This window comes from Rhododendron vialii, chromosome 3a (assembly GCF_030253575.1).
Source record: "Rhododendron vialii isolate Sample 1 chromosome 3a, ASM3025357v1".
NCBI lineage: Eukaryota > Viridiplantae > Streptophyta > Magnoliopsida > Ericales > Ericaceae > Rhododendron > Rhododendron vialii.
This window is the reverse complement of record NC_080559.1, coordinates 26,718,426-26,742,076: the sequence shown is the minus strand read 5'-3', so window position 1 is coordinate 26,742,076 and position 23,651 is coordinate 26,718,426. Positions and strand designations below refer to the sequence as shown.

The 23,651-nt window shown below is 39.1% G+C and overlaps 3 protein-coding genes and 1 non-coding gene across 9 annotated transcripts; all 4 read left to right on the top strand.

Annotated features, from left to right (window-relative positions):
• Positions 1-749: 749 nt before the first annotated feature.
• On the top strand, positions 750-12,713 carry LOC131319466 (probable serine/threonine protein kinase IRE). Of its 2 annotated transcripts, XM_058349709.1 has the most exons (17): positions 752-1,611; positions 2,667-2,734; positions 2,853-3,029; positions 3,173-4,537; positions 5,197-5,369; positions 5,544-5,790; positions 6,158-6,250; positions 6,328-6,468; positions 6,596-6,688; positions 7,382-7,592; positions 7,710-7,795; positions 9,554-9,642; positions 11,038-11,089; positions 11,177-11,233; positions 11,323-11,490; positions 11,826-11,906; positions 12,113-12,713. In XM_058349709.1, the coding sequence occupies exons 1-17, from the start codon at positions 1,206-1,208 to the stop codon at positions 12,200-12,202; spliced, it is 3,597 nt and encodes a 1,198-aa protein (XP_058205692.1). In that variant the 5' UTR covers positions 752-1,205; the 3' UTR covers positions 12,203-12,713. The 2 variants fall into 2 exon arrangements, with proteins under 2 accessions (XP_058205693.1, XP_058205692.1); XM_058349710.1 differs by lacking the exons at positions 11,826-11,906; positions 12,113-12,713 and having other exon boundaries at positions 750-1,611; positions 11,164-11,233; positions 11,323-11,484.
• On the top strand, positions 7,046-7,153 carry LOC131321456 (small nucleolar RNA snoR100). Its single transcript, XR_009198502.1, has one exon. It is a non-coding gene; the product is annotated as a small nucleolar RNA snoR100 (small nucleolar RNA).
• Positions 12,714-14,508: 1,795 nt separating the features above from the next.
• LOC131319407 (UMP-CMP kinase) lies at positions 14,509-20,234 on the top strand. Of its 5 annotated transcripts, none has more exons than XR_009197957.1 (9): positions 14,509-14,672; positions 15,717-15,776; positions 16,460-16,514; positions 17,535-17,652; positions 17,747-17,903; positions 18,134-18,214; positions 18,308-18,426; positions 18,764-18,829; positions 19,719-20,234. XR_009197957.1 is itself a non-coding variant. In XM_058349633.1 (9 exons), exons 1-9 carry the CDS (start codon positions 14,607-14,609, stop codon positions 19,722-19,724), a joined length of 717 nt encoding a protein of 238 aa, XP_058205616.1. In that variant the 5' UTR covers positions 14,509-14,606; the 3' UTR covers positions 19,725-20,234. The 5 variants fall into 5 exon arrangements, 4 of the variants coding, with proteins under 4 accessions (XP_058205616.1, XP_058205618.1, XP_058205617.1 ...); XM_058349633.1 differs by having other exon boundaries at positions 18,308-18,415; XM_058349634.1 differs by having other exon boundaries at positions 14,523-14,672; positions 15,723-15,776; positions 18,308-18,415.
• Positions 20,235-21,146: 912 nt separating this feature from the next.
• On the top strand, positions 21,147-23,241 carry LOC131319423 (pentatricopeptide repeat-containing protein At4g25270, chloroplastic). Its single transcript, XM_058349654.1, has one exon. The coding sequence runs from the start codon at positions 21,367-21,369 to the stop codon at positions 22,951-22,953; it is 1,587 nt and encodes a 528-aa protein (XP_058205637.1). The 5' UTR covers positions 21,147-21,366; the 3' UTR covers positions 22,954-23,241.
• Positions 23,242-23,651: the final 410 nt, after the last annotated feature.

The window sequence follows — 23,651 nt, the reverse complement described above, 5'->3', positions numbered from 1 at the left end:
TTGCAAATTAAGTTTTTTTTTAACGTCAACCATAAAATAATACAAGTTTTTTTTTAACGTCAAATTAAGTTTCTTTTAGTGAATTTTACACATACTGAGGGGTTGTTCTCGTAGAGAAGGCAATGACTTTCCCGCAAAAAATGAGCCAAATAAAGCCACATAAAGACGAAAATAAGCCAATAAGTCAATTTTTTCGTCTTTATTCAAAAAAAATTGAATTTCGATCAAAATTTTTTAGTTTTTAGATTCCTCTTGTCACGAGGATGCAATAATCCTCAAAAAAATGATGATAAGCCAAGTGATACGAATTTTTTTTGAATAAGAACAAAAAAAAAGCCACTTTGGCTTTTTTGTCCAAACGACCCCCGAAGGTATAGTGCATGTAGGCTCCAACATAAATATGAGTAGATATGTACTCCCTTCGTCCCAAATTTTTTGTCCGGTTCGCAAAATGAAGTGTTAAAAATAATACAATTTTTAAAAGAAAAAATCAAAAGTTTTTCAACAATTTACTAGATATCAATGAATATTTTTAATTTGTGAAAAAATTTTGAATTTTTTCTTGAAAAAATTGCATTATTTTTAACACTTCATTTTGCGGACCGAATAAAAAATTTGGAACTGAGAGAGTATAAGTGTTTGCGGTTGTAAAATAAATGTAGCGAATAATTTACACCCGGGCTCCATTTGGCAGCGATACAGTTGGCCGGCAAAGTATAACTGTCGCCTCGAAAAACCCACGCGTCCTTTTAACTACCACTGTCGAGACACAGAGCACGTCTGTTTTCGAAACCGAATCCCTCGTTTGAAACCCCACTTGCGTGTCAGCCATTAACGCTCCCCTTTCCCGCGAAAATCTCTCTCCTCTCCCCCTCCCCTCCCCTCCCTCATCTCAATCCTCAACACCTAATTCCCCCAAATTCAATCCTCAATATCTCTGCATCTATTTCAATCCATTCCATTCCATTGCGTATCTCTCTATCTACCTAGAAGATAATCATTAAAAGCCAGGATTCTTTATCCGAATCCATCAATTATCTTCCATATTTCCACATCCGTTCGGTTTCTCTCTCTCTCTCTCTCTCTCTCTCTCTCTCTCTTCATCCCCTGCCATACCTTCACTCTCACCAAACTTTGAATCCCGTCTTTTTCTCACACTAGAATTTGTTACTTTCCACTCATGATCAAATCCCGGGGTCCCATCCATGTCGACTCGACCGAACGTTCCGGAAAATCCAGAAGATTCGTCGGGTCCAAACCCTAGGGATTCTTCGCCGCTGCCGCCGAGGGTGAAGCTGAGGAAGATCCCGCCGATTCCGGTCCGGAGGAGCCCCGGTGAGAGCGTGATCGCGGACAGGAGCGACGAAGAAGATGGAAGTGACGGAGAAGGAGCGGAATCCGAAGAAGAGGCGTCGATAGTGCTCGCTTCCTCGCTAGGGTTGAATCACATTCGGACTCGGTCGGCTCCCCTGCCTTCGCCCCTTCGGTTCTCGTCGTCGGGTGGCACTCCTTCGAATCTCGGCAACGATGCTGGTACGGGGAAGGATGGTGTGTGCCCTAAGGCTAATTTGTCAGTTCCTCATAATAACAACGCCACATCCACGGAACAAGGTCTGTTCTCTATCGGCATACTTTTTTCGCCTCTGGTTTTCCATGATTACATATGGGTGCGTTAAAAAATCGGCCAAACCAGTAAACGCATGATGCATGGGAACAATCAAGAAAAGGAACAAAGAACGCAAGAAACGAAGATAATCTTTATGTGGTTCCCAAACTGTGAAGTTGAGTATGTTCACCGCGCACACAAGTTTCCACTCTGTATTGAATAAAGAATGGTGTACAAGTTACATCGGCTGTATATAGCATGCATTTATAACCTTGGGTTTACATCTTCCATAACTTAGCGTGAAACCCGAATAGTTAGCGAAGCACAAATTAGACTGAATCATGTTTCACGAACCTTCGGGGTGTAGTTTTATATGTTGTTGATTACCAATGTACACACAAGTGAATTGGGAGAAAATGATGTCTAAGAAGGTGTAGTTAAGGTGTCATTTTTTTCTTATTTACCCAAGGTCTGAGGGGGAAAAGGTATAACAGTGGTACGAAAATGATTAGATTATGTCATTTCTTTCATCTACTTGGAAAGAAGCAAAAATCCCATTACTTCTGATATATATTATACCTACAAATAGTGTGGAAAGAAATCATCTTCTGTGGTGTATTGTATGCAAGTATGCAGCTGTGAATCAGAAGGTTATATAGGTTTGGTCTTTATCTTTTTCATTTTTTTAGAGGAGAAAATGTAGAATGGTGGATGAAAATGAGTTTTTATCGTCAGTTGTTTCTCATCTACTCAGAAAGATGCAAAACTCCATTCCTTGTGATATGCACGGCATAGTGTGGAAAAAAATCATTTTCAGTGGTATATGCCGTTTTGTATCTGAAGGCATATATATATATATATATTGTGTTTTTGTATTTTTGGTTTGAGGAGAAAAAGTAGAATAATGGCAGGAGAACTGACTTTTAATGTCATTTCTTTCATCTACTTGGAAAGAGGTGAAAACTCTGTTACTGGTGATATGCACACAACAGTGCTGAAAAGAAAATTATTGTCAGTGGTACATAATCTGTTCATGAAAATGGTTTTTCATTATTTGTAGGTAGAAAGGTCCAACTGAATCTATCCAAATCATTAAGGGATTCAGCACCATTCAATCTGGGATTGGAGGTAACTTCATTTTCATTTCACTGTGTTTTATGGTAATACTCTGTCATTGTATTTTTTCCTTTTGAAGTTAGTTGGAGGAATTAGGTAGCTCAGCTCTATGGTGTTGTGCTTATTGTAGGGTCAGCATGCAGCTTTTGCCAAGGAAATCCAATCTCCGCGATTCCAGGCTATACTACGTGTAACAAGCGGACGTAAAAAGCGAGCCCCAGATATTAAGAGCTTCTCTCATGAGCTCAATTCCAAAGGCGTGCGACCTTTTCCCTACTGGAAGTCTCGTGCATTTGGTCATATGGAGGTAATCAATATCCCTGTCAGGTGCCTTCTTTTTCATTGTCAATTTCATGTACATTGCCCTTTCACTTTCTGTACAATTCATATAATTATTTGCTCATATGTCAGTAGCTCTGCTCATTTTAGATATTTACCTTTTCCCTCCAGGAAATTATGGTAATGATCAGAGCAAAATTTGATAGATTAAAGGAAGAGGTTAACTCGGATTTAGGTATCTTTGCTGGAGATTTGGTAGGTATACTCGAAAAAGAGTCAGATTTACACCCTGAATGGAAAGAGAGTTTCGAAGATCTGCTAGTGATAGCCAGGCTTTGTGCAAAAATGTCGCCAAGTGACTTTTGGTTGAAGTGTGAAGGCATTGTTCAGAAGCTAGATGACCGGCGTCAAGAGCTACCTGTGGGCACACTTAGACAAGTATATACCCGCCTTTTATTTATTCTTACTCGATGCTCTCGGCTTGTGCAATTACGAAAAGAAAGTGGTTATGAAGACGATCGCATTATGGGTCTGCACCAACTCAGTGACCTTGGTGTATATCCAGAACAATACTTTGGGCCTCCACAACAAGATTTCATTAACTTGATGGAGGGGAAGGAAGTTGCTCAAAGACAGACCAAGAAAGCACACGGGCAGGACCAAAGCAATTTAGCTACCATCAAAGAAGATAAAGTAAATGAAAATTATGCCAGTGGAGGTGACACTGGGGAGGTTAGTACTGCCAAAAGTGTTTCTTCATCTACTGGCAGCTATAGGATGTCATCATGGAAGAAACTTCCATCTGCAGCCGAAAAGAACCGTAAAGGCCCAGGTTCTGTTGACACCCCATCTAAGGATAATTTGGGTCGCTTGCACAGTAAAGATGAAACAGCTGGTGTTGATGATGGTACTGAAAATCTGGATACTCCGTTGTGCACACGTGACAATTCAGAGACATCATCAAAAGTAAGAAAAGTTACCTGGGGATATTGTGGGGATCAACGCAATGTGATCTATGATAACTCATTTATTTGTCGAATATGTGAGGTTGAAATACCAACTGTACATGTGGAGGAGCACTCCAGAATTTGTACAATTGCTGATAGATGTGACTTAAAAGGTTTAAGTGTAAATGTACGGCTTGATCGAGTTGCAGAAACTCTTGAAAAGATACTGGATTCCTGGTCACCAAAGAGCTCAGATGGTGCACAAGGAAGTCATGAGGTTGCAAGAGAATCTAATTCAAGCATGCACGAACAATTTTCCGAGCAGAGACATAGCGTCTCTCGTCGCTGCTCTGAGGAAATGCTTGATTGTGTTCCTGAAGCTGATACTGCTTGTGCGGTGGATGATCTGACCATTTTTTCTGACAAGTCATGTGAAACTCGTGCTCTTTTGGCACCTGATCTAGGTAAGAAAGCCTCATCGTCAGGAAGCTTAACGCCACGATCGCCCTTACTAACCCCAAGAACGAGCCAAATTGAATTGCTATTGACTGGCCAGAGAACAATATCGGAGCATGAAAATTACCAACAAGTATGTACTGATAATTTGTTTCATTTTCTTGCCCTTTTCTGATTGTATTTGGTTGTGCTCCCTCCGGCCCTTTTCTGGGCCAAAATCTCTTTCTTGCTGGAGAAACGTGAATTTATGTATTCTGTTTCTGTGAAAGAAAGTTAAACTAGGGTCACACAAATTTTGAGCAGTACTTTGTAAATTGTTTCTTTTTTTATGTGTATGTCCGTACTATCTAATGATGCCATTTTGTGCATGAAACTTTTCGCTGACCGATATGTGTTATGAATGTTGATCGCTCGCACAGTCGTGCAGTTTTGAATCCACAACTGCATTAGGGTTGATTGCATACAAATTGAATGGGATGGAACAATCTTTGCCTGTTTGATAGCTTTAAATAAGGTGGAATCTTGATGTTTTTCTTCGTAATATACCTGATCCTCTAATTTCCCTAGCTCCTTAGTTATTCTCTATTCTGTTTTTCCTTTTTTTGATCTTGTTCTCCATTCTGTTCAGTGTTCACTCTATATCTTTTAATATCTTGGTGCATCTCATAGAAATGTGCATTTGTTCTCCCTCTTTCTCGAATTTTGGGGTTTTTCATATGTTGACATTTCAGGAACAACTTGTTTGGTAATTTCTTTTAAAGTTAAGTTGCTAAATTTACCATGGAATGACAGATAAACAGGCTAGTGGATATTGCTCGATTGGTAGCCAATGTAAACAATACTGACTACAGTGCCTTGGAGTATTTGCTTGACCGTCTAGAAGACCTAAAATATGCCATCCAAGACAGGAAAGTGGATGCCCTTGTTGTTGAAACCTTTGGAAGACGTATAGAGAAACTATTGCAGTGAGTTCAGTACACTAAAATGTTTCTAGTGGTTTGGCCAGAACATCCAAAATTATTGCCACTGAATTCCAGATATAACTGCTTTTTACTGCACTATATTTCTTTTAAAGGTTGGTTTATTGCTTGACATCCAATTACTTCATTTTTGCCTCATTCATGTTTCAAACTTCACAGGGAAAAATATGTGCATCTTTGTGGGCAGATAGAAGATGACAAAGTGGATTCATCTCATACAATTGGTGATGAAGACAGTTCTGTAGAAGATGATGTGGTCCGTAGTTTGCGAACAAGTCCTATCAATCCTTCTAAGGATAGAACATCTATAGAAGATTTTGAAATAATAAAACCAATCAGCAGAGGCGCATTTGGACGTGTTTTCCTTGCCAGGAAATGGGCAACCGGTGACCTGTTTGCTATAAAGGTAAACAAAAACCACCCTCCCTTGAAATTGATGCATTATTAGGAATATCAAAATGGTCATTGTTGCGATGGTTTTGTGTTTGTAACTTTAACGAGGAACAAGTTCAAGCAGTGTTCGAGGCTTCTTATATGTATTTTCTCTTCATTGGTCGGAGAAAGCCTACTGATTTTATCCCTCATCACTTGCTCATTTTACAAAAATTGAAAACAGTCTATTCGAGTTAATTCCATGTTTGCCTAGCTTAGATCTTAATTATTACATGCGATGCTTGTCTATGTGCGTTTATGGATTTAAAGTGTTGTTGTAGTGGCAGCTAGATTCACATATTTGCTTTGTAATGATTTAGAATGTTTTTGAATTTCTACAGGTTTTGAAGAAGGCTGATATGATTCGTAAAAATGCAGTTGAAAGCATTTTGGCTGAGCGTGACATCTTAATATCTGTTCGCAATCCTTTTGTGGTGAGTAGGCCCCACAATTTTCAACACAAGTTGAACCTTGCACGTAAAAATAACTTTTTGTTGTTTACTGTGAACAGGTCCGGTTTTTCTACTCCTTCACAGGTAGGGAAAATCTTTACTTGGTCATGGAGTACTTGAATGGAGGAGATCTTTACTCTTTGCTGAGAAATCTAGGATGCTTAGATGAAGGCATGGCACGTGTATATATTGCAGAACTTGTAAGAAATTGGTTGCATTTTCAAAACTAACTTAGAAGTGCCCACTTTCTTCCTTTTCATTTTGCTAGCCTTTTCTCAATTCAAGTTTTTTAAATAATGCTAAATATAGTTGGTCTATTACTTGCAGGTCCTCGCATTGGAATATTTGCATTCCTTAAATGTCATTCATAGAGACTTGAAGCCTGATAACTTGTTGATAGGTCCAGATGGTCACATCAAGGTCAATATTTTTAGCTACAAGTTTTTCACATATGTACATGACCCAGTGAACTTTCATATATGATAGAGAACATCGACAATGGGTTTTGTTGCAATAATCAAGCAAATATCATATATTTGTAATTGTAACTTCAACTGCTTGACAGATATGTATGACTTAGTTAATGGGTTTGTACCTCACGGCTCACATAATAGAACATTTAAAGAGGGGAGGAAGAAGAGTAGTGCTTCAGAAAAAAATATCTCTGGGCCTTAAAAAGCTGTGAACTTTGAAAACTTTTGTTATCCTCTTTGATATCCTTTTTATTTTCTTCTCACTTCTCTCCATGTTACTGTGCATACCGATGCTCTGGACTTTCAATGAAGGAAGCATGGTAATGTGCATATAAATTGATTTGGGTTTCTAGGCCTGCCCTCTCTGATGCCATTTGGCTTTGATTCGGGGGCATGGTTCCGTAGCAAAACAGGTATAGGGGGCTACTATTTCAGTGGTATTCTAAATTCAGTCACTTTGTGCATATTGCTAAAGGTTTGGTCTGTCTCCAATCCTCCTTCGCCCATACCCCCAATCCTCCTCCGCTCATACCCCCAATGATTGAGGACTAAATGGGTTTTGTTGTTGTTCTCTCCATGTTGCGATGCTAATTGTGAAACTACTTGGCGCTTCTCATAAATCTAATCCCTTCGGTTACAGTTGACAGATTTTGGGCTCTCAAAGGTAGGTCTCATCAACAGTACAGATGACCTATCAGGTCCACCAGTTAGTAGTACCACTACTCTTCTTGGCATCGGTGAACCAAAGCCTGCAACCCAGCCATCGATAAAACGAGAAGAGCGCCAAAAACAATCAGTTGTTGGCACCCCTGATTATTTGGCACCTGAGATACTTCTTGGGACAGGACATGGTTCGGAATTTTTTCGCTGAATGGTTATTACATATGCTGTACACCATTGTGCTTATTATTTCTCCTCTTTTATCCCTAATTCTGAGTTGTACTACCTTTGCGTTATCCCTATTGTAGGTGCTACAGCAGATTGGTGGTCTGTGGGTGTTATTCTTTTCGAGCTCCTTGTAGGAATCCCTCCTTTTAATGCCGATCATCCCCAGGTAAGTTACCTGGACATACCATAGACTTCTTGATGGACTATATGTGTTCTTATCACCATAGGCATTTGCAATTGTCTCATTGTAATTTGACTATTTTCCCTGTAACCTTTCTTCTTTCTGCATCAAGTTTGAACATATAGCAAGTGTGGAAACATATGTACTTTAGTAGTTATTGTCGATTAAAACTCAACTCAACTCAACTCTTCAATCTTTTTCTTAGTTACTTGGTGTTGAAGATATGGATCTACCCTCCAGTTGGCTCTATTTGAAATCATATCCTGAATTCCATTTCAACAGTCATGTCATTTCTTGTCACTTTAATCCTTAATCTTGTTAGACTAACCTATTTCTTTTAGCACTATCAACATGGATCAGGCACTCTTATTTATAGTCGCAACTCATGGCAGTCGGCCCACGTTGCACATGCTCATATCATCTCAAACAACTTGTTCTAAGTTTATCTTCTAAATAGTTTATCTTTGTATTGTGTTTTGGAATCTACTAACAGAAATTGCACCCACAAATAGTCAGCTGTTATCATTATGTTTGGTAAAAAATGAAATGAATTATAGTCGGACTTCATGTGTTATTCTGTTTCATAACCTTGGTTGGTTTACTTAAAATGTAAGACGGTTTGAAGAATTGGATGTAAAGGTTGCCTTTCTCCCTGTTGTATAATATTGCTAAACTTTACACTAATGTTTCTCTCAGTTTTCCATATAGCAATACGATTTCTTCTGAAGTTTCTTACTTTCTGGTCCAATTAAGTTGGTCTTCTTGTTTTGTAGATTAGTCCTTTTTTTCAAAAAAATATGGGCATCCACTTAAGCTAGTCAAAGATTTTAACACTATGCTAATTTCAAGTTGTGCAATTACTCTGCGGTGGCAAGTATAAAGTCTTGGGATGTTTGATCAGTTAATAACCCCGATGAGATGCAGAAGTATGGGAGCACCTAAATGTTAACAAGAAAGAGCATATACCGTATAGATTATTAGACCTAGCAACATTTATCTTTGTTCAAGATTTGATTCCTCGCAGAAGGAAATTTTATTTGCACCAAGATCCAAAACAATGACATGTTAATTTTTCTTCTTCTTCGAAGATCTCATTTCAGCGGTAGATGTCTTCAGTGTATTTCATCATATTTGTTGGCCTTCTTTGGTAGGGACATTATAATCCTGAACAAGAATGACAATTATTGATTTTTGGAACTGATACGAGAATAATATAAGCTATTGATGGGTGTCTTTTCCTACATATTCATATCTGGTTGGTATACTCTGATATATCCCCTTGGGTTTCAAAATTTGCAAAATGAATTCATGATCACAGTGGATCAAATTTTTTTTTTGATAAGCCACAGTGGATCAATTGTTTATCACTTTTATTGTTAATTGGTTGTGCTAGGGGCCTAGGGCTATTCCTGTTCCTTTTATATCTTCCACCACAACACATTGTGGATCTGTAGAAATTTGTAAAGACATTAGATGTGTGAAAGCTAAAACAGTAGAGCCCCTACATGGGCACCTGTTGCTATTCTTTCTAAGAATCTGTCAAGTGTCATCTACAATATGTTATGCACTTTTAGTACTTGGTCAATGCTTAAACCTTCGGATAGAATAGTTAAGTTTGATGTCAATCTGTATATGATGCATACGTACTTTTCTTTCTGATATCAGACTGCTTAAATGAAAAATGTTAGATTTGGTTGGCACACGACTCTAGTATCTTAGCTGATGGATCATGTTGTATTGCAGCAAATTTTCGACAACATTATGAATAGATATATACCCTGGCCTAGGATACCAGAGGAAATGAGCTCTGAAGCACATGACTTAATTAACAAGTAAGTTTGCAAATTCATCTATGAACGTATTCTTGAAATCAAATGACATGCAATTTCAGCCTCAGGGACCTATTTTTGCGAGTTTTGTTGTTTGATAATGCTTGGGGGACAATCATGCATCACTGTCATTGGTTGAAATGCCATTTGATCACTACTTGGTCATATTTGTTTTTGATAGTTTCCTTTTGCAAACAAATTGGTGCTGTATAAGTATGTGGAGATAGAAATTGAGGTTCCATTGTTTCGATGCAAAATGTTTTACAATGTAAAATATTTTCCATGTAAAATGTTTTTTCAGAAAACAAACGGTGTTTGGTTGGCACTTGAAAATATTTTCAGAAATCAACAAAATAGTGTAGAGAGAGAGAGAGGGGAGGGCTTAAACGGTGAAGAGATCTGAGAATATTGGAATTGAACGTGGGTCAGGACAGACGATCAAGAAAATTGAGTAGTGAGAATTGCAGTAGAAGGCAGCGGGTTCATTTCGGAAAATAACTTACGAAAGATTTAAGGGTAAGTCATTTTCATCCAATTGATGGAAAATGTTTTACATGTAAAATGTTTTTCTAATTTTTTCCACAACCAAACACCGGAAAAAAGGTAAAACAGTTTACCGGAAAACATTTTACGCCCAAACAAACGGAGCCTGAATGTAAGTAAGGTGAGATAACTTAAAATTGCGTTCTTTTCTATTTTCTCTTTGGTAGACCTCAATCAGTATCATTGCATTGACTCTCACATTCCATGTTATCCATTCGGATATTCTTTTGTATCTTTATTGGCCACATATAGATTTGTTTCTTTTGAATACCACTTGTCGGATCGAGTTCGTAACTTGTGTCTTTTATGGCATTCAACATTGCACTGGCGGTCCTAGTTTTAAAGCAGTTGCAGACTCGCTAGGAGCGGCAATGTGTACACAAAGATCCCTCCCACAATGGCAACATGACATACATCAACATACCCCTCATTTCACTTTGCACTTAGAGATTCAGTTGGTCTTGTATCATTTAAACCATATGTACGTGTATTTAGCAGATGGTGTTGCTCGTGCTCTGTACTTGTACTGGCGATTTTGAACAACCCTCTTGTGTTGCTTTACAAATAAAACAAGGTCTGAAAAAAGAAATAAGGAAAATTCTCAGAACCCTTTGTTTTGTGACATAAATGGATGAGTGTGGATCTATTTCCATGTTAACTGTCTAGTGTCTCATGAAAACTAGGTTGTTTCCTTCTCACATTCCCAAAGTTCAGTTTTACATGTTGCTCAAGTCCTTTAGGAATTATAATTAGTTCATTGTCCTGAATGCGTTTAGGAGCTAGAACATATCGGTGAATGGTTTTATGGATGCAAAGTCAAATGTTCAACTATATTGTTTCCCCCCTTTATTTCAGGTTGCTGATTGAAAACCCAGTTCAAAGATTAGGGGCAACAGGAGCCAGAGAGGTATATCTTTTTTGCATACCAATCAAGACTTCTTTGAAACTATAGACGGCAATGAAACATAGCAAGACTATCAGTTAATTTTTGCAGGTAAAGCAACATCCTTTCTTCAAGGACATCAACTGGGACACACTTGCAAGGCAAAAGGTCTTTCTTTTGAATCTTTGTTTTTCTAGACAGAAAGAAATCAACAAGAAATAAATTTGCAGTTCCCTGAGGTTGTTTGTTATGCGCAGGCGATGTTCATACCTTCAGCTGAAGCGCATGATACTAGTTATTTTATGAGCCGCTACATTTGGAATTCAGAAGATGACAATGTTGGAGGAGGCAGTGACTTTGATGACCTGACTGACACATGCAGTATTTCTTGCAGCAGTGGTTCATGCTACACACCCGAGGAAGATGTAAGTATGCTTTTTTTATTACATTTTGTGAATCTCTCTGCATGTGACACTTGTTAGTCAGATCAAAATTCAAATATCTGAAAAAATAAGTAGCTCGAGCTGAAGATTTTGCGAATTCAGATCTGATTGCTTCAATTACAAAATAGATACTGACATGCATATGCATATGGCCATATCTTGAATTAATTTGACGAAAAGATGATGTAATTGGATTTTGTACTCATTCGTGCCCTTTCCATGTCCATTGGTATGTCTCCCTGTGATTTGATCAACTTCACTTTATTTTCTTGCTTCAGCTAATTACCTCTCTTAACTCTTATGCGTCTTGATAACAGGTGGATGATTGCGGACATTTGGCAGACTTCAGTGCGCCAAACCTTAATGTGCTCTACTCATTTAGCAATTTCTCATTTAAGGTGAGACTTGCTACCCTTAGATATTTGCTGTTAGAATGGAGAAAATAGCTAATGATCACACAGAAATGAATTGATTTCAACCTGTTTATGTATCACTTTTCATTTTAGTGAAAGTGACAGGCGGTTATTTAAATGATTAGTTATCCTTAAGAAATAGTTTTGCCCTTCAAATGATTAACGGTGTTAGTATTTTCCTTTGTTCCCAGAACTTGTCTCAGCTGGCTTCGATCAACTATGATTTTGTTGTAAAGAGCGCTCAGGAATCACCAGATGCCTCCAAACAGTCCATTCCATGATAGTTTGTGTGATTCCTTAAGCGGAAAGGTCCTGTTTCACCACTGGATCTCCCTGCGCTCAGCTTGGCTTCCACATGTCAGATAATGATGAGAAGTTCCAAGTCTCGAAGCCCAGCAGCTCTTATGGAGCCTCTATCTTCGAGCTAGCTGATAAGGACAAAATGAGATCACAACTAGGGTGAAGTAGGCATGCAAATGGCCTCAGTTTTGAAGATGGAAGAAAGCCATTTCATTAGAATGGGGAACGTGCAGATTTAATTTTGATCACGTGTTCTGTTTGTGAATACATACATGATCTTTCGACAGGATAGATTTTATTTTCTTTTTAGTCAGTTTTGGACCTTTTGGTCGTATAGGAGTTCGTGGACAATAGCTTTAGGGTGAAATTTCACAAGTTTGTCTGGGAGAAGTTTTGTTTCTGTATTTGATTTCATCCTAAGACAAACTGACAGAATATCAGGGTCTTCTGTTATGTGTTGAAACTCACAATGCTTATTCTTTTTCACCACCACCACTGCACAATATCACACTTTTTTTAAGTTTCCCTCTCGGTTTTAATGTCTGTAAGACTGTAAAGGATCAAGAGCAATTTGGAGGCATTGGGTAGTACAAGTGGTCATCTCTCTTGCTGGTACGACATAGGTTATAGTGGACCCTCATCGGAACTAACATGAATCATTTTTGCATGGCTTCCCTGAGTGTTCAACAAGCCCATGGTTGGCGGTGCGATTATCCTTGCAAGTCTAACTGTTTTGCAATTAGAAGTTCTCTATAGATGTGTAAGGCGACTTGGTGTACAGTTTTTTTTCTTCTTTGAACGGCATTTTTTTATATGGTATATTGTTTAGTCACTTCAATTGCCAAATGTACCCTGGAGCACATCAACGGTAGCAACAAAAGAGCTTCCCAACAGGAGAGAGAGAGAGAGAGAGAGAGAGAGAGAGAGAGAGAGAGAGAGAGAGAGAGAGAGAGAGAGAGAGAGACAGATTCATATGCTAGCCTTATTCCAAAGCCTGAGAGGTTTGAAACCTAAGCCTCCTTCCTCTTTAGACTTTAGGAACACAAACCAATCCCATTGATCTTTAGCCCCTGATTGCCTGAGACAGACCCCCTTCCACTTCCCATCAATCTCCTTGAGCATTCTCTGGGGTAAGATAAAGATAGAATAGTTTTGCATGCTCCAAAGAACTGACTGAATAAGTTGAGATCTCCTCCCAAAGGAAAGAAGCTTATCGGACCAATTCTGAATTCTCTGCAAAATTTGTCCTTAAGTTGATAACAATCTGAATAAGAAAGTTTAGAGGAAATGAGAGGAACCCCTAGGTATTTTACTGGCAAGGAAGCTTGGGGAATAGGAAGGATGGAGTTGAGGGAACTTCCATTAACTCCTGAGAAAAAGATACTATACTAGCATTCTTTCGGAGGTTTGGTTGAAGGCCAGAGAAGCTGTGGAACTTAGTCAAAGCCTCTTTAACGGACGGACGGTCATGCACGTTCAAACTTAAAAACTATTGACAGAATTCAGGCTGTCCGTTTTATAGATCAAACTTCAATTTTTTGATATACCTACGAATGCCCGAAAAAATTGATTTTTTGTGTGAATACATTATTTTGCGAGCTCTACAAGATGAACGGTTTAGATTATCTCAATAGATGCACGGCAGTGCCCCATGGTTTCCGCCTCATCCTGATGTAACTCACTCTCCTAAAAATATGTGGGTAGTTACACAAGTTGTAATCCAATCCAAAAGATAAACAGAGGAGGAAAAGCCTTACCTTCAAATACAAAAAATCCCAGTCAACTGTGTGGAAAGCGCTTTCAGGACGTCGCCCATTCTCATTCGCCCCTCGGTCCATCATCGTGTGGAGGAATTAGTGGAATATTTATCAGTGTAATGTACTATAATTTTCTATCTTATTGGAGAGATCACAGGAAAGGTTCGTTCGTTATTACTTTTTGGGCCTAGGGTAGCCACATTTTCAGACAAATCTGGGCCACCGAGCCCATAGACTATTTTGTCCCAAATAGTATTCCCTCCGTCTTTAATTCAGCGTGCAAATTTAAGTTTTTAAAAAAATGCATTTATTTCGTTAAGAAATCAAATTTTTTTCACAAATTAATAAATGGCAGTGAGTCCTATCAGATTGTAAAATAAAATTAGATTTTTTTTTTGAAAAAAATATGCTTCTTTCGTAATGTCTTTTTTTTTTTTGTTGTGTTTGTCTAGTTTGCGCTCGGACACCGGATGTAGGGAGTATTATTTTCTGGACTGTACGGACAGGAGTAGTTCGTAAATAGTCATATGATATGACACTGAAAAAGCTCGACGGAACGTCTCAATGAACATCGGATGTGAACCAAACCAAACAAAACGATCAGAGAGAGAGAGAGAGAGAGAGAGAGATGTGGAGACGCGTAGCTCGACTGTCTTCCCTCATACGATCGTCGAAAGCGTCTCTTTCTAACCAGGTACAGAACTGATCGTCGCCCTCTACGTCAGCTCTAGATCCATACGTGTTCCTTATTGTCTGTTTGGTTGCTGAGAAAATGTCTGGGAAAAAGATACTAAGAGACTCGTGCCTTGAATCTTTAAGTTGCGACTCGGACTTGAGGTTCGCTCAGCTGAGTGTTGTTGCAGGCCCGGTTCCGCTAAGGGTTCTTAAAAAATTACAAATAAAGTACCTATTTTTTAAGAAGCGGAACATGGCCTTAACATGCTAATTGTCAATTGGGATAGATTTCGTTGGATGCTTCATTAGGTATAACTGCGTCTGATTTCGATTTCGTTTCTTGGTGATTGAAAGTGCGAAAGGAATGAAGTAGTGATATATGACACAGCGAGCGTATCCACCGTCGGTGAAGAATTTGTGTCCATGTCTGCCTTTGTATGTAATGTGTATACGCGTGGAAGATATGCAAATATACATGTTGTCACCCAGAAAGCTACAAATTTAGGACTTGGTAGTAGGAGCAATAGTTACCTTCCATATAATCATGGCGATAAATGCTGCAGGTGGTATTCACTGCTGTCGTTGTCTCAATAGTCAATATCACGTATATTATTCAGTCACCTTCCTGCAGCCAAGCATAGAAAACGTGCACTAATCAGAATGCCTTTCGTTGATATTCTGTTCCCAAAAACGTAATTAATCAGACTGGTAACTTGGTAAGGAACATAATCTGGTTTATAAATTGGTCAATTCTGATAGGACCTCCGTTCTCCTTCCCTGCGCCCGGTTGATGTACGGTCTACTCAAGAGAGAAGTTTGAAGATTACAGTGGGAAGGGATTCCATTGAAGCTGCTTCTACTAATATGCGTGTTTATTACATTTTACTCATTTAATTAACACGATGCTGCTGCTGCTGCAAACCGTTGCACAGTTTGCTATAGTTTTGATAATTAGTCTTTTCAGTTTTCATATCTCTTCTTACTTCTTACAGCTGTACGCCAATTACTCGAATACTTCTTTAAACTCTTTATATACCACTTATGCATTTACTTTTGATAATAGATACAGCCAGCCAATGGATTGCAGATTTTGGAAGCATTCAGTACGGAAATACAGAAATCGGTATCTAACTGCTTGCTGTTAATTTATTAGGGGGTTTCGTTCTAAATGATACTGTTTGAGCTAATATTTTTCCCCAGAAATTTCGCATATTAGCAATAACTATCAGAAGTTTAATTCCTACTGGAATAGAATGATGTATAACTAGGAGGAAGGCAATGCTTTTGCCGTCACATTTCGCTACACAAGTCGATATGTACTTATGGAAACTAGCACGTCCTTGGTTTAACCATCTGGCAGAGCATGTTCTTTCTAATAACATGACAAAACTTCTCTTAGTCTTTTGCTTGCCATAGGAGTAAATAGCTTCAAGTTCATTTGTATTACACCTGATTACTCACTGGTTTCCTGATTGCCTTTGATTCTGCCAATGTCATTTTCCCTCTTCAGGGCTTTATTTTCTCTCTGATGAGGGTTCCATGCCCAGATAACCTTGTCATATCCTTCCCATCTTGGATTTTTCAACTTGTACAAGAAATTAAAAAATCAATTCCTCCAATCTGCGAATACTTTACTTTGTAATGTGAGTTTTCTGGTTGAACTTATATCTGGAGTCATGGTTTGCATTGACATCAATATGTCCTACATGGGATATTCAAATTGATAAGCAGTTTCTACTAATCTAGTTTTCAATTTTGATGTCAGAAGGATTATTGATGTTGTGTTATTATGTTATTTGGATGTAGGCAAAAGGTCGAAACCACCACAGAGAGAAACCCACATTCATAACTTTTGTCTTGGGTAATCAACTTTGCATTCTTGCAGGAACTTTCCTTTTCAATCTCTTTAGCAGAAGAACCACTTAAGTTATTGTGCGGTGTTTGTTCTTGTACCTTTACTTTGATGCAAGTTTAGGCATGTGAATTCTCATATCTCAATGAACCACTTACTCTCATGCTCTAAGTTGATGTTAAGTTGTCAAAGAGAATTGTGCTGATGCTGGTTCAACTAAATTTCAGTCATCATTTGCATATGCTTGTTGATGGATATAGCACACAAATGCTATCATCCGTTTCCATGCACTTCCTATAATGCTCAACAAGTTTATAACTTCTCAAACTGCCACTGAGATAAACGTGCATTTTGTTTAACCTGATAGAAGACAAATGAAAGAATAATATATGAGCAGAGAAGTAGTATTTAACCACCAGAGAAGTCTTAGAATCCTATTGGATGCTGTAGACAGATAGCTCCAAATTACTTCCCCTATTCCTCAATGATTAGCCTTCACTGCTTTTTGTTCTGTTCCATTATCTTTGCCCACAAAAGTTTCTTCACTTTCTTGGGCCATCCCTCTTCATGTTATTAGTGCTCACATGAGATGTGATGGCCTTAATAATGCTCAAAAGCAGGATGCAAAGGAAAGAAATCTCAAAAAGGTGAGCACATCGATCATTCATTATGCTGTCCAACAGTATGAGCCTTTTCAAAGAGGTCATTCATCATTTGGTTTGGCCTCAAAAATATTTTCTCCCATAGCATAGAAACATCCAGAAAATCTCGTTTTATCATGTTTCCCAGTTACAATGAATTAGTACAATATTTGTCTTCAGGTTTCAGTGTATGTACTTGCTATTCAATGGTAAATTTGTAGGTAAACATCGCATCTTTTGTTTTAAATGTTTTAGTGGGTAATCAAACTTATGAAGATTTTCTCATGGTTAATCACAGTTCACACCATTAACGATGCCTTTGTGAAACTTCTACAATCAAAAAATCAGCCATAGGCAGAGTATGATGCCCGTCCATAAATGGTTTCAGGAGGCCCTGGTAGTGGAAAAGGTACACAGTGTTTGAAGATTGTTGAGACCTTTGGGTTCACTCACTTGAGTGCTGGAGATCTGTTACGGAAGGAAATATCTTCTAATAGTGAGAATGGGTAAGCATGCCCAATTTTCTCTTGAGCATCATTTACTTATGATATGCTTTCAAACTGTGATGTGCTGTATTAACATTTAAATTTGCAATTGCAGTGCCATGATTCTTGAGACAATCAAGGAAGGAAATATTGTTCCTTCGGAACTGACAGTCAAACTGATCCAAAGGGAAGTTGAATCAAGTGAGAATGACAAATTTCTTATTGATGGATTTCCACGAACTGAAGAGAACCGCCGGACATATGAACGTGTGGTGCGTGTCTCTCATATACCTTATTAAGGAAACTGCTTCCTTGATCTGTCTCTTAATGTTTTCGGAACTGTTTGGATCATTTCTCTATGTTTTGGGATTTGCGAATGCGAAGATGCAAGTAGCTGCTCAAAAATGGAATAGTTTGGAACAATGGCTAGGATAACTCATCTGTCCGACTGAATAGATTGATAAGTTTCAGTCTTTCTCTTAGTAGCTTAAATTGAATGCAGGTTGGAGCAGAGCCGAACATTGTGCTTTTCTTTGATTGCCCTGAAGAAGAGATGGTGAAGAGAGTGCTGAGTCGTAATCAGGTTTTTATTCTGTAAATTTTGTTTATTGCTTAGAAACCTTTAATTTTCTCTCTGTTCTTTCCTATTGAACTGTGATTTTCTCTTTGAATTTAGGGGCGAGTTGATGATAATATTGATACAGTCAAGAAACGTCTTGAAGTTTTTAATGCTTTAAACCTTCCTGTCATCAACTACTATTCTGAGAAAGGAAAACTGTACAAGGTATTCATTCAGTGAGTATTGACCATATGGAGTACTCTTTTCCTGACTAGGAACATCTTGCTCATTGCTTTCTGGGTCTCTGACAGTTAAACCTACAATTCAAGGTTCCATTGTTATGGTATTTTGATTGATCAACAGTGCTTCTAGATGACTTATGTGGCTATAAAGTTAATGTTTTAGGTATTTATTGGGGTCATGTTCCTTTCTAGTGTGTGTTTTTTGGTCAGTTCTTATTTTTCTTACAAAAATACTAAGAATTGGTTGAGGCTTCCTTATTGCTTTTGGCATTGTCATTTGGATGTTTGAAAGAGTTGGTAATAGTAGAGTAATGGAATCCAATAAATGCAGATCCCCGCTGTAGGAACAGAAGATGAGATATTTACAAGAGTTCGCAAGATTTTTACTTCATTGGAGGTACTCTCAATGTTATCCCCACAGTTTAGTATCCCGATTGGGGTTATTTTGTTCACGTTGACTAATTTGCTCCAAAGATGAATGATACACATATATTGTTCTGACAAATAATACCATTTCACGAAGGGGGTATAAGGTAGTTTTCCCTTTATCCTTCAAATCGAGTTGGCCATATGCTGTTTAGCCAACTCTTTATGGTCTCTTCCACACAAAATTAAGAGAGATTTTGACTGCACTGACTCCTTTTCCTTCTTGTCTGCTTCCCTGATTTGGTCTTTACCACTTATCCCTTGATGATTGTATTTTTCTCCAATCTTTTTTCTTTGAACCAGTATATTTCAGTAAGGATTTAATATTTTTGTCAAAGAATCATATGACTACATCGAGGATTTTTTGAAATCACCCTATTTGGCTATACGCCCTATACTAATCTTTTAGACACTAATATTCTTGATCACATTTTTGTAGTTTATCAGATTCTCAACTACAAGCATTATAACTGAAGGGTTATTCTAGCACCACACTGAAACACACACCCACACTCACATGAGTGGTGGGTCCCGCACGCACTAGAGCTTGCGGGACCCACCACTCATGTGAGTGTGGGTGTGTGTTTTGGTGTGTATTTGGGTGTGGTGCTAGAATTATTGAAAACTTAGAGGAAGCAGAGATTGCCTACATTTCCTCACCTAAGACCCCACAATATAACTGTTCAATTGTTTATTGCTTTAAACTTGATGGCTGTCTGTGCTTTGTGCGTGGAATTATGTTTTGAACACGTAAACATCACAAAGTTGAGCGGGTATTTCATCTGGGAATACATGATTATTTGTCCATTTACTTGGTGAAGTGGACCAATATATGTATGATATGGGGAGCCTTTTTGCAGGTTTAAATCGGTGTTACATGGCAGCAGGCGACTAAATAAAAAGAAGCTGAATGGTCGAAGAACAAAACCGATTTTGAGAGATCATGGCATTCAGCCGGCTGTTTCCCTCTTTTTGCACCTTGCAATGTGGACTATTGGTTTATCAGTTGCCCATTTTCCCCCCCCCCCCACTTACTTGGGATGTTTGATGGGTTAGCCACTAACAATACCAGAGGCAAATAAATTTTGTTCCCCCATTTGTCGCGTCAACTGGTGCGGATGAATAGCTTGTTGTAATGAAAAGTTACGTTGTTGTAGCCCAACTCCTAGTGCATGCCTGTCTGTACAGGAAGAAAGCTCATCTGATATCCAATGACTTCCGTTATGAGATAAATTCATTCCAGCGTGGATGTGTAGAACTAAACTAGACATCTCTATTGTCCCCCCAAACAGCAAACCTCAGACTTTAAGTCATGTATCAGATGCATTTCAAAAGCCAATGGCAAATAAAATTTAACCATCTCATGATTCTCAATCTGCCTCTGGTTCCCTAAGCCCTGGGGATACTTTCCTTCAGCATTTTATAGTGCAATAAAAAGCGCAGCAACAAAATGTTACTAGTATTTGAAGTATTGGGGTTCCGGGGAGTATGGTCGCGAGGTTGAAACTTAAAAGAATTGAGTATGGTTGCGAGGTTGAAACTTAAAAAGAATTGCAAGAGGGCACCAGAATTCATGAATCTTCTTTGAGAAAGAGCCAAGTCTAAGGAAACATACGAGAGCCACCGATTGGAGCCACCGACAGGACGCGGGGCCCACTTCAGGCCCCGCAAGGATGATCCGAGCAATTCAATAATTTTAAAATAAAAAACCAAGTGGGCCTATGGAAAACCAGGTCAATCCGATATGTGTAAGTGCTTGATTCACTTTTATTTTTTCATTCTAATTTTGGATTCTTGAAAAAAAATGGAAGATTGATTTGAGAACCTACGCTTATTGGATTGAGCTAATTTTTCAGGGGCCCATTCAGTTTTTTATTTTAAAATTATTGAACGGCTTGGATCATCCGTGTAGGATCTGGAGTGGGTCCCGCATGCCCATCGGTGGCTCCAATCGGTGCCCCCTGTCTGTTTCCATGAGCAGCGTTCGGTGTAGCACAAATCAAGCTTTTTTTGAGGGGGTCTGAAAAGGGCAAAACGGCAAGCCAGAGCGAACCGGAGATGTTGCCAAGCAAGATGCTGTAAAGCATCTTATTGAGCGTATTTGGACCGTTCAAAAGTGTTTTTAGCGATTTGGATTAAAAAAACAAATTTGAAGAATTTAACTCTTACCTGGATAAGTTTGTATTCAATCCGAACCATTGATTGTCGAGATGGACGGTCTACATGTGCTTGGCAGGCTCTTGGTATGGTTCTTAGATCCAAGCCAGATGGGGAACTTTGTTCGTTCTTTTACAAGTTTTTCAGAAAAAACTTTTTATTCTATGTATGATTACTAATAAATTTATCCATTTCTCTAATAATTATCATGCATTATATCAAATTTTTTTCTCGAAACTCAAAACCGAACAAAGATCCATCTGAAGTTAGTTGATGGAGGTGAAATAATACCATTTTGGTTCCATCAATTTCCGTGTTATTTGGCCACTCTTCTTCTATCCTCCTCTGTTAATGGACATCACTCTACCAATATCCCTCCTCTCTTCATGCAACCTTCCCTCTCCCCAACATCCCAACGTCACAACAAACAGTCTCAAACAACGAAAACGAAAACAAAACCAGAAACGAAAACACTTTCTTCACAACACACAACCCCAGCTCCCATTTCCGAAATCATCTCCAACTCCTCTCCTAACCAACCCAAAACCCCATCCCCAGTCCAAACTCGACGCCCTCAACGCCGTCGTCGTCGAGCTCGAATCATCCGTCGAAAAGGGCATACAACTTGACGCCCAAATCTTCTCTTCAATCTTAGAGACTTGTTTTCGGCTACAGGCATTCGATCACGGTTTCCGCATCCGCCGCCTCATACCCGAGAAGCTTTTGCGAAAAAACGCCGGCCTATCATCGAAGCTCCTTAAGCTGTACGCTTCTAGCGGGCAAATCGAAGATGCCCACCGTGTGTTTGATAAAATGCCTGAGCGAAACGCCTCCGCTTTTCCATGGAATTCGCTTATCTCCGGGTATGCTGAAATGGGTCAGTACGAGGATGCGCTGGCGCTTTACTTCCAAATGGAGGAGGAAGGGGTCGATCCGGACCAGTTCACTTATCCTCGCGTGTTGAAAGCTTGTAGTGGAATTGGGTCGATCCGGGTTGGCGAAGAAGTTCATCGTCAGATAGTTCGTCATGGGTTTTGGGCCAATGGGTTTGTGCTCAATGCTCTTGTTGACATGTACTCGAAGTGTGGCGACATTGTGAAGGCTCGAAGGGTATTCGATAATATTGGAATGCGGGATTTGGTTTCGTGGAATTCGATGCTTACGGGTTACATTCATCACGGGGTTTTGGAAGGAGCATTGGAGATTTTTCGCCTAATGATACGAGATGGTTACAAACCTGACTCTGTTGGCATATCCACCATCCTCGCTAGTTTGCCTTCAGTGAAACTTGGAGCTCAAGTTCATGGATGGATACTCAGGCGAGGCATTGAATGGGATCTGTCAATTGCTAATGCTTTGATTGTTTTGTACTCTAATCATGGCAACTTGGATAAAGCGCGTTGGTTGTTTGAGAAGATGCCTAAAATGGATGTGGTATCATGGAATTCAATAATTTCAGCTCACTCCAAGGACCCGAAAGCCCTTATTTACTTCAGTAGGATGGAGACCCTTGGTGCTTTGCCGGACAATATCACATTTGTGTCTTTGCTATCAGCTTGTGGTAATATGGGTTTGGTAAAAGATGGTGAGAGGTTATTTTCGCTGATGCGAGAGAGGTATGGGATAAGTCCAGTCATGGAACACTACGGTTGTATGGTGAATCTTTATGGAAGAGCAGGGTTTATTAACGAGGCTTATGAAATTGTGGTAAATGGGATGGAGTTTGAGGCTGGTCCAACTGTATGGGGAGCATTGCTATATGCTTGCTACGTTCATGGTAATGTAGATATTGGAGAGGTGGCTGCACAAAATCTTTTTGAGTTGGAGCCAGATAATGAACATAATTTTGAGCTTTTGATGGGGATCTATAGAAATGCAGGGAGATTGGAGGATGTAGAGAGAGTGAGAATTATGATGGTGGAAAGAGGATTGGACTGATAGACTCAAGTTGAACTGCGGTGTATATCCTATATCACAATATCCATTTTCTCGGAAACATTCACCTGTTCAAAATGAGCAAGTTGGGTGAAGGTCAGGCCATCACTAGGACTTGAGACTGCTGGCTCCAATTAAAAGGTAATAATCTTACCACAGCTTATTTGTGTTAAATTGTGAATAAGCGTAGAGCATTCGTTATGGAATGGTACTTGCTATTTTGAATATTGGAAACATTAGTTTGCGAAGCTATATTGTTGTTGGTTTCCAAAATGGAGGATTCTTAAATCACCTACTCTCTCTCTCTCTCTCTCTCTCTCTCTCTCTCTCTCTCTCTCTCATCACGACAAAACACAAAACCACCACCACCACGACCCAGATGAACTCGACGATGATGAAAACAAATTCTGTTGATCAATTCCGACGAAAACATGGTGCCGACTGCGCCACCGTCTGGCCAAGAAGAAGTTGTCCGATTCTGACAATTCAAACACTGTCCCGACCGATTCCAACTCCAGTTTTCATTTTTTTTGTTGTACTCGACGAGGTATTAAATCACCTAGTCTCCGACGACGATGACGACACGGGATTTCGCCGGTAACTCCAACGTTGATGTGGTATTTTGTAATGAATTGGGGAACTCCCAATTTGACATCGTGAAATTAATTACCCCATCACATCACCCCCTGATATCCCAATTT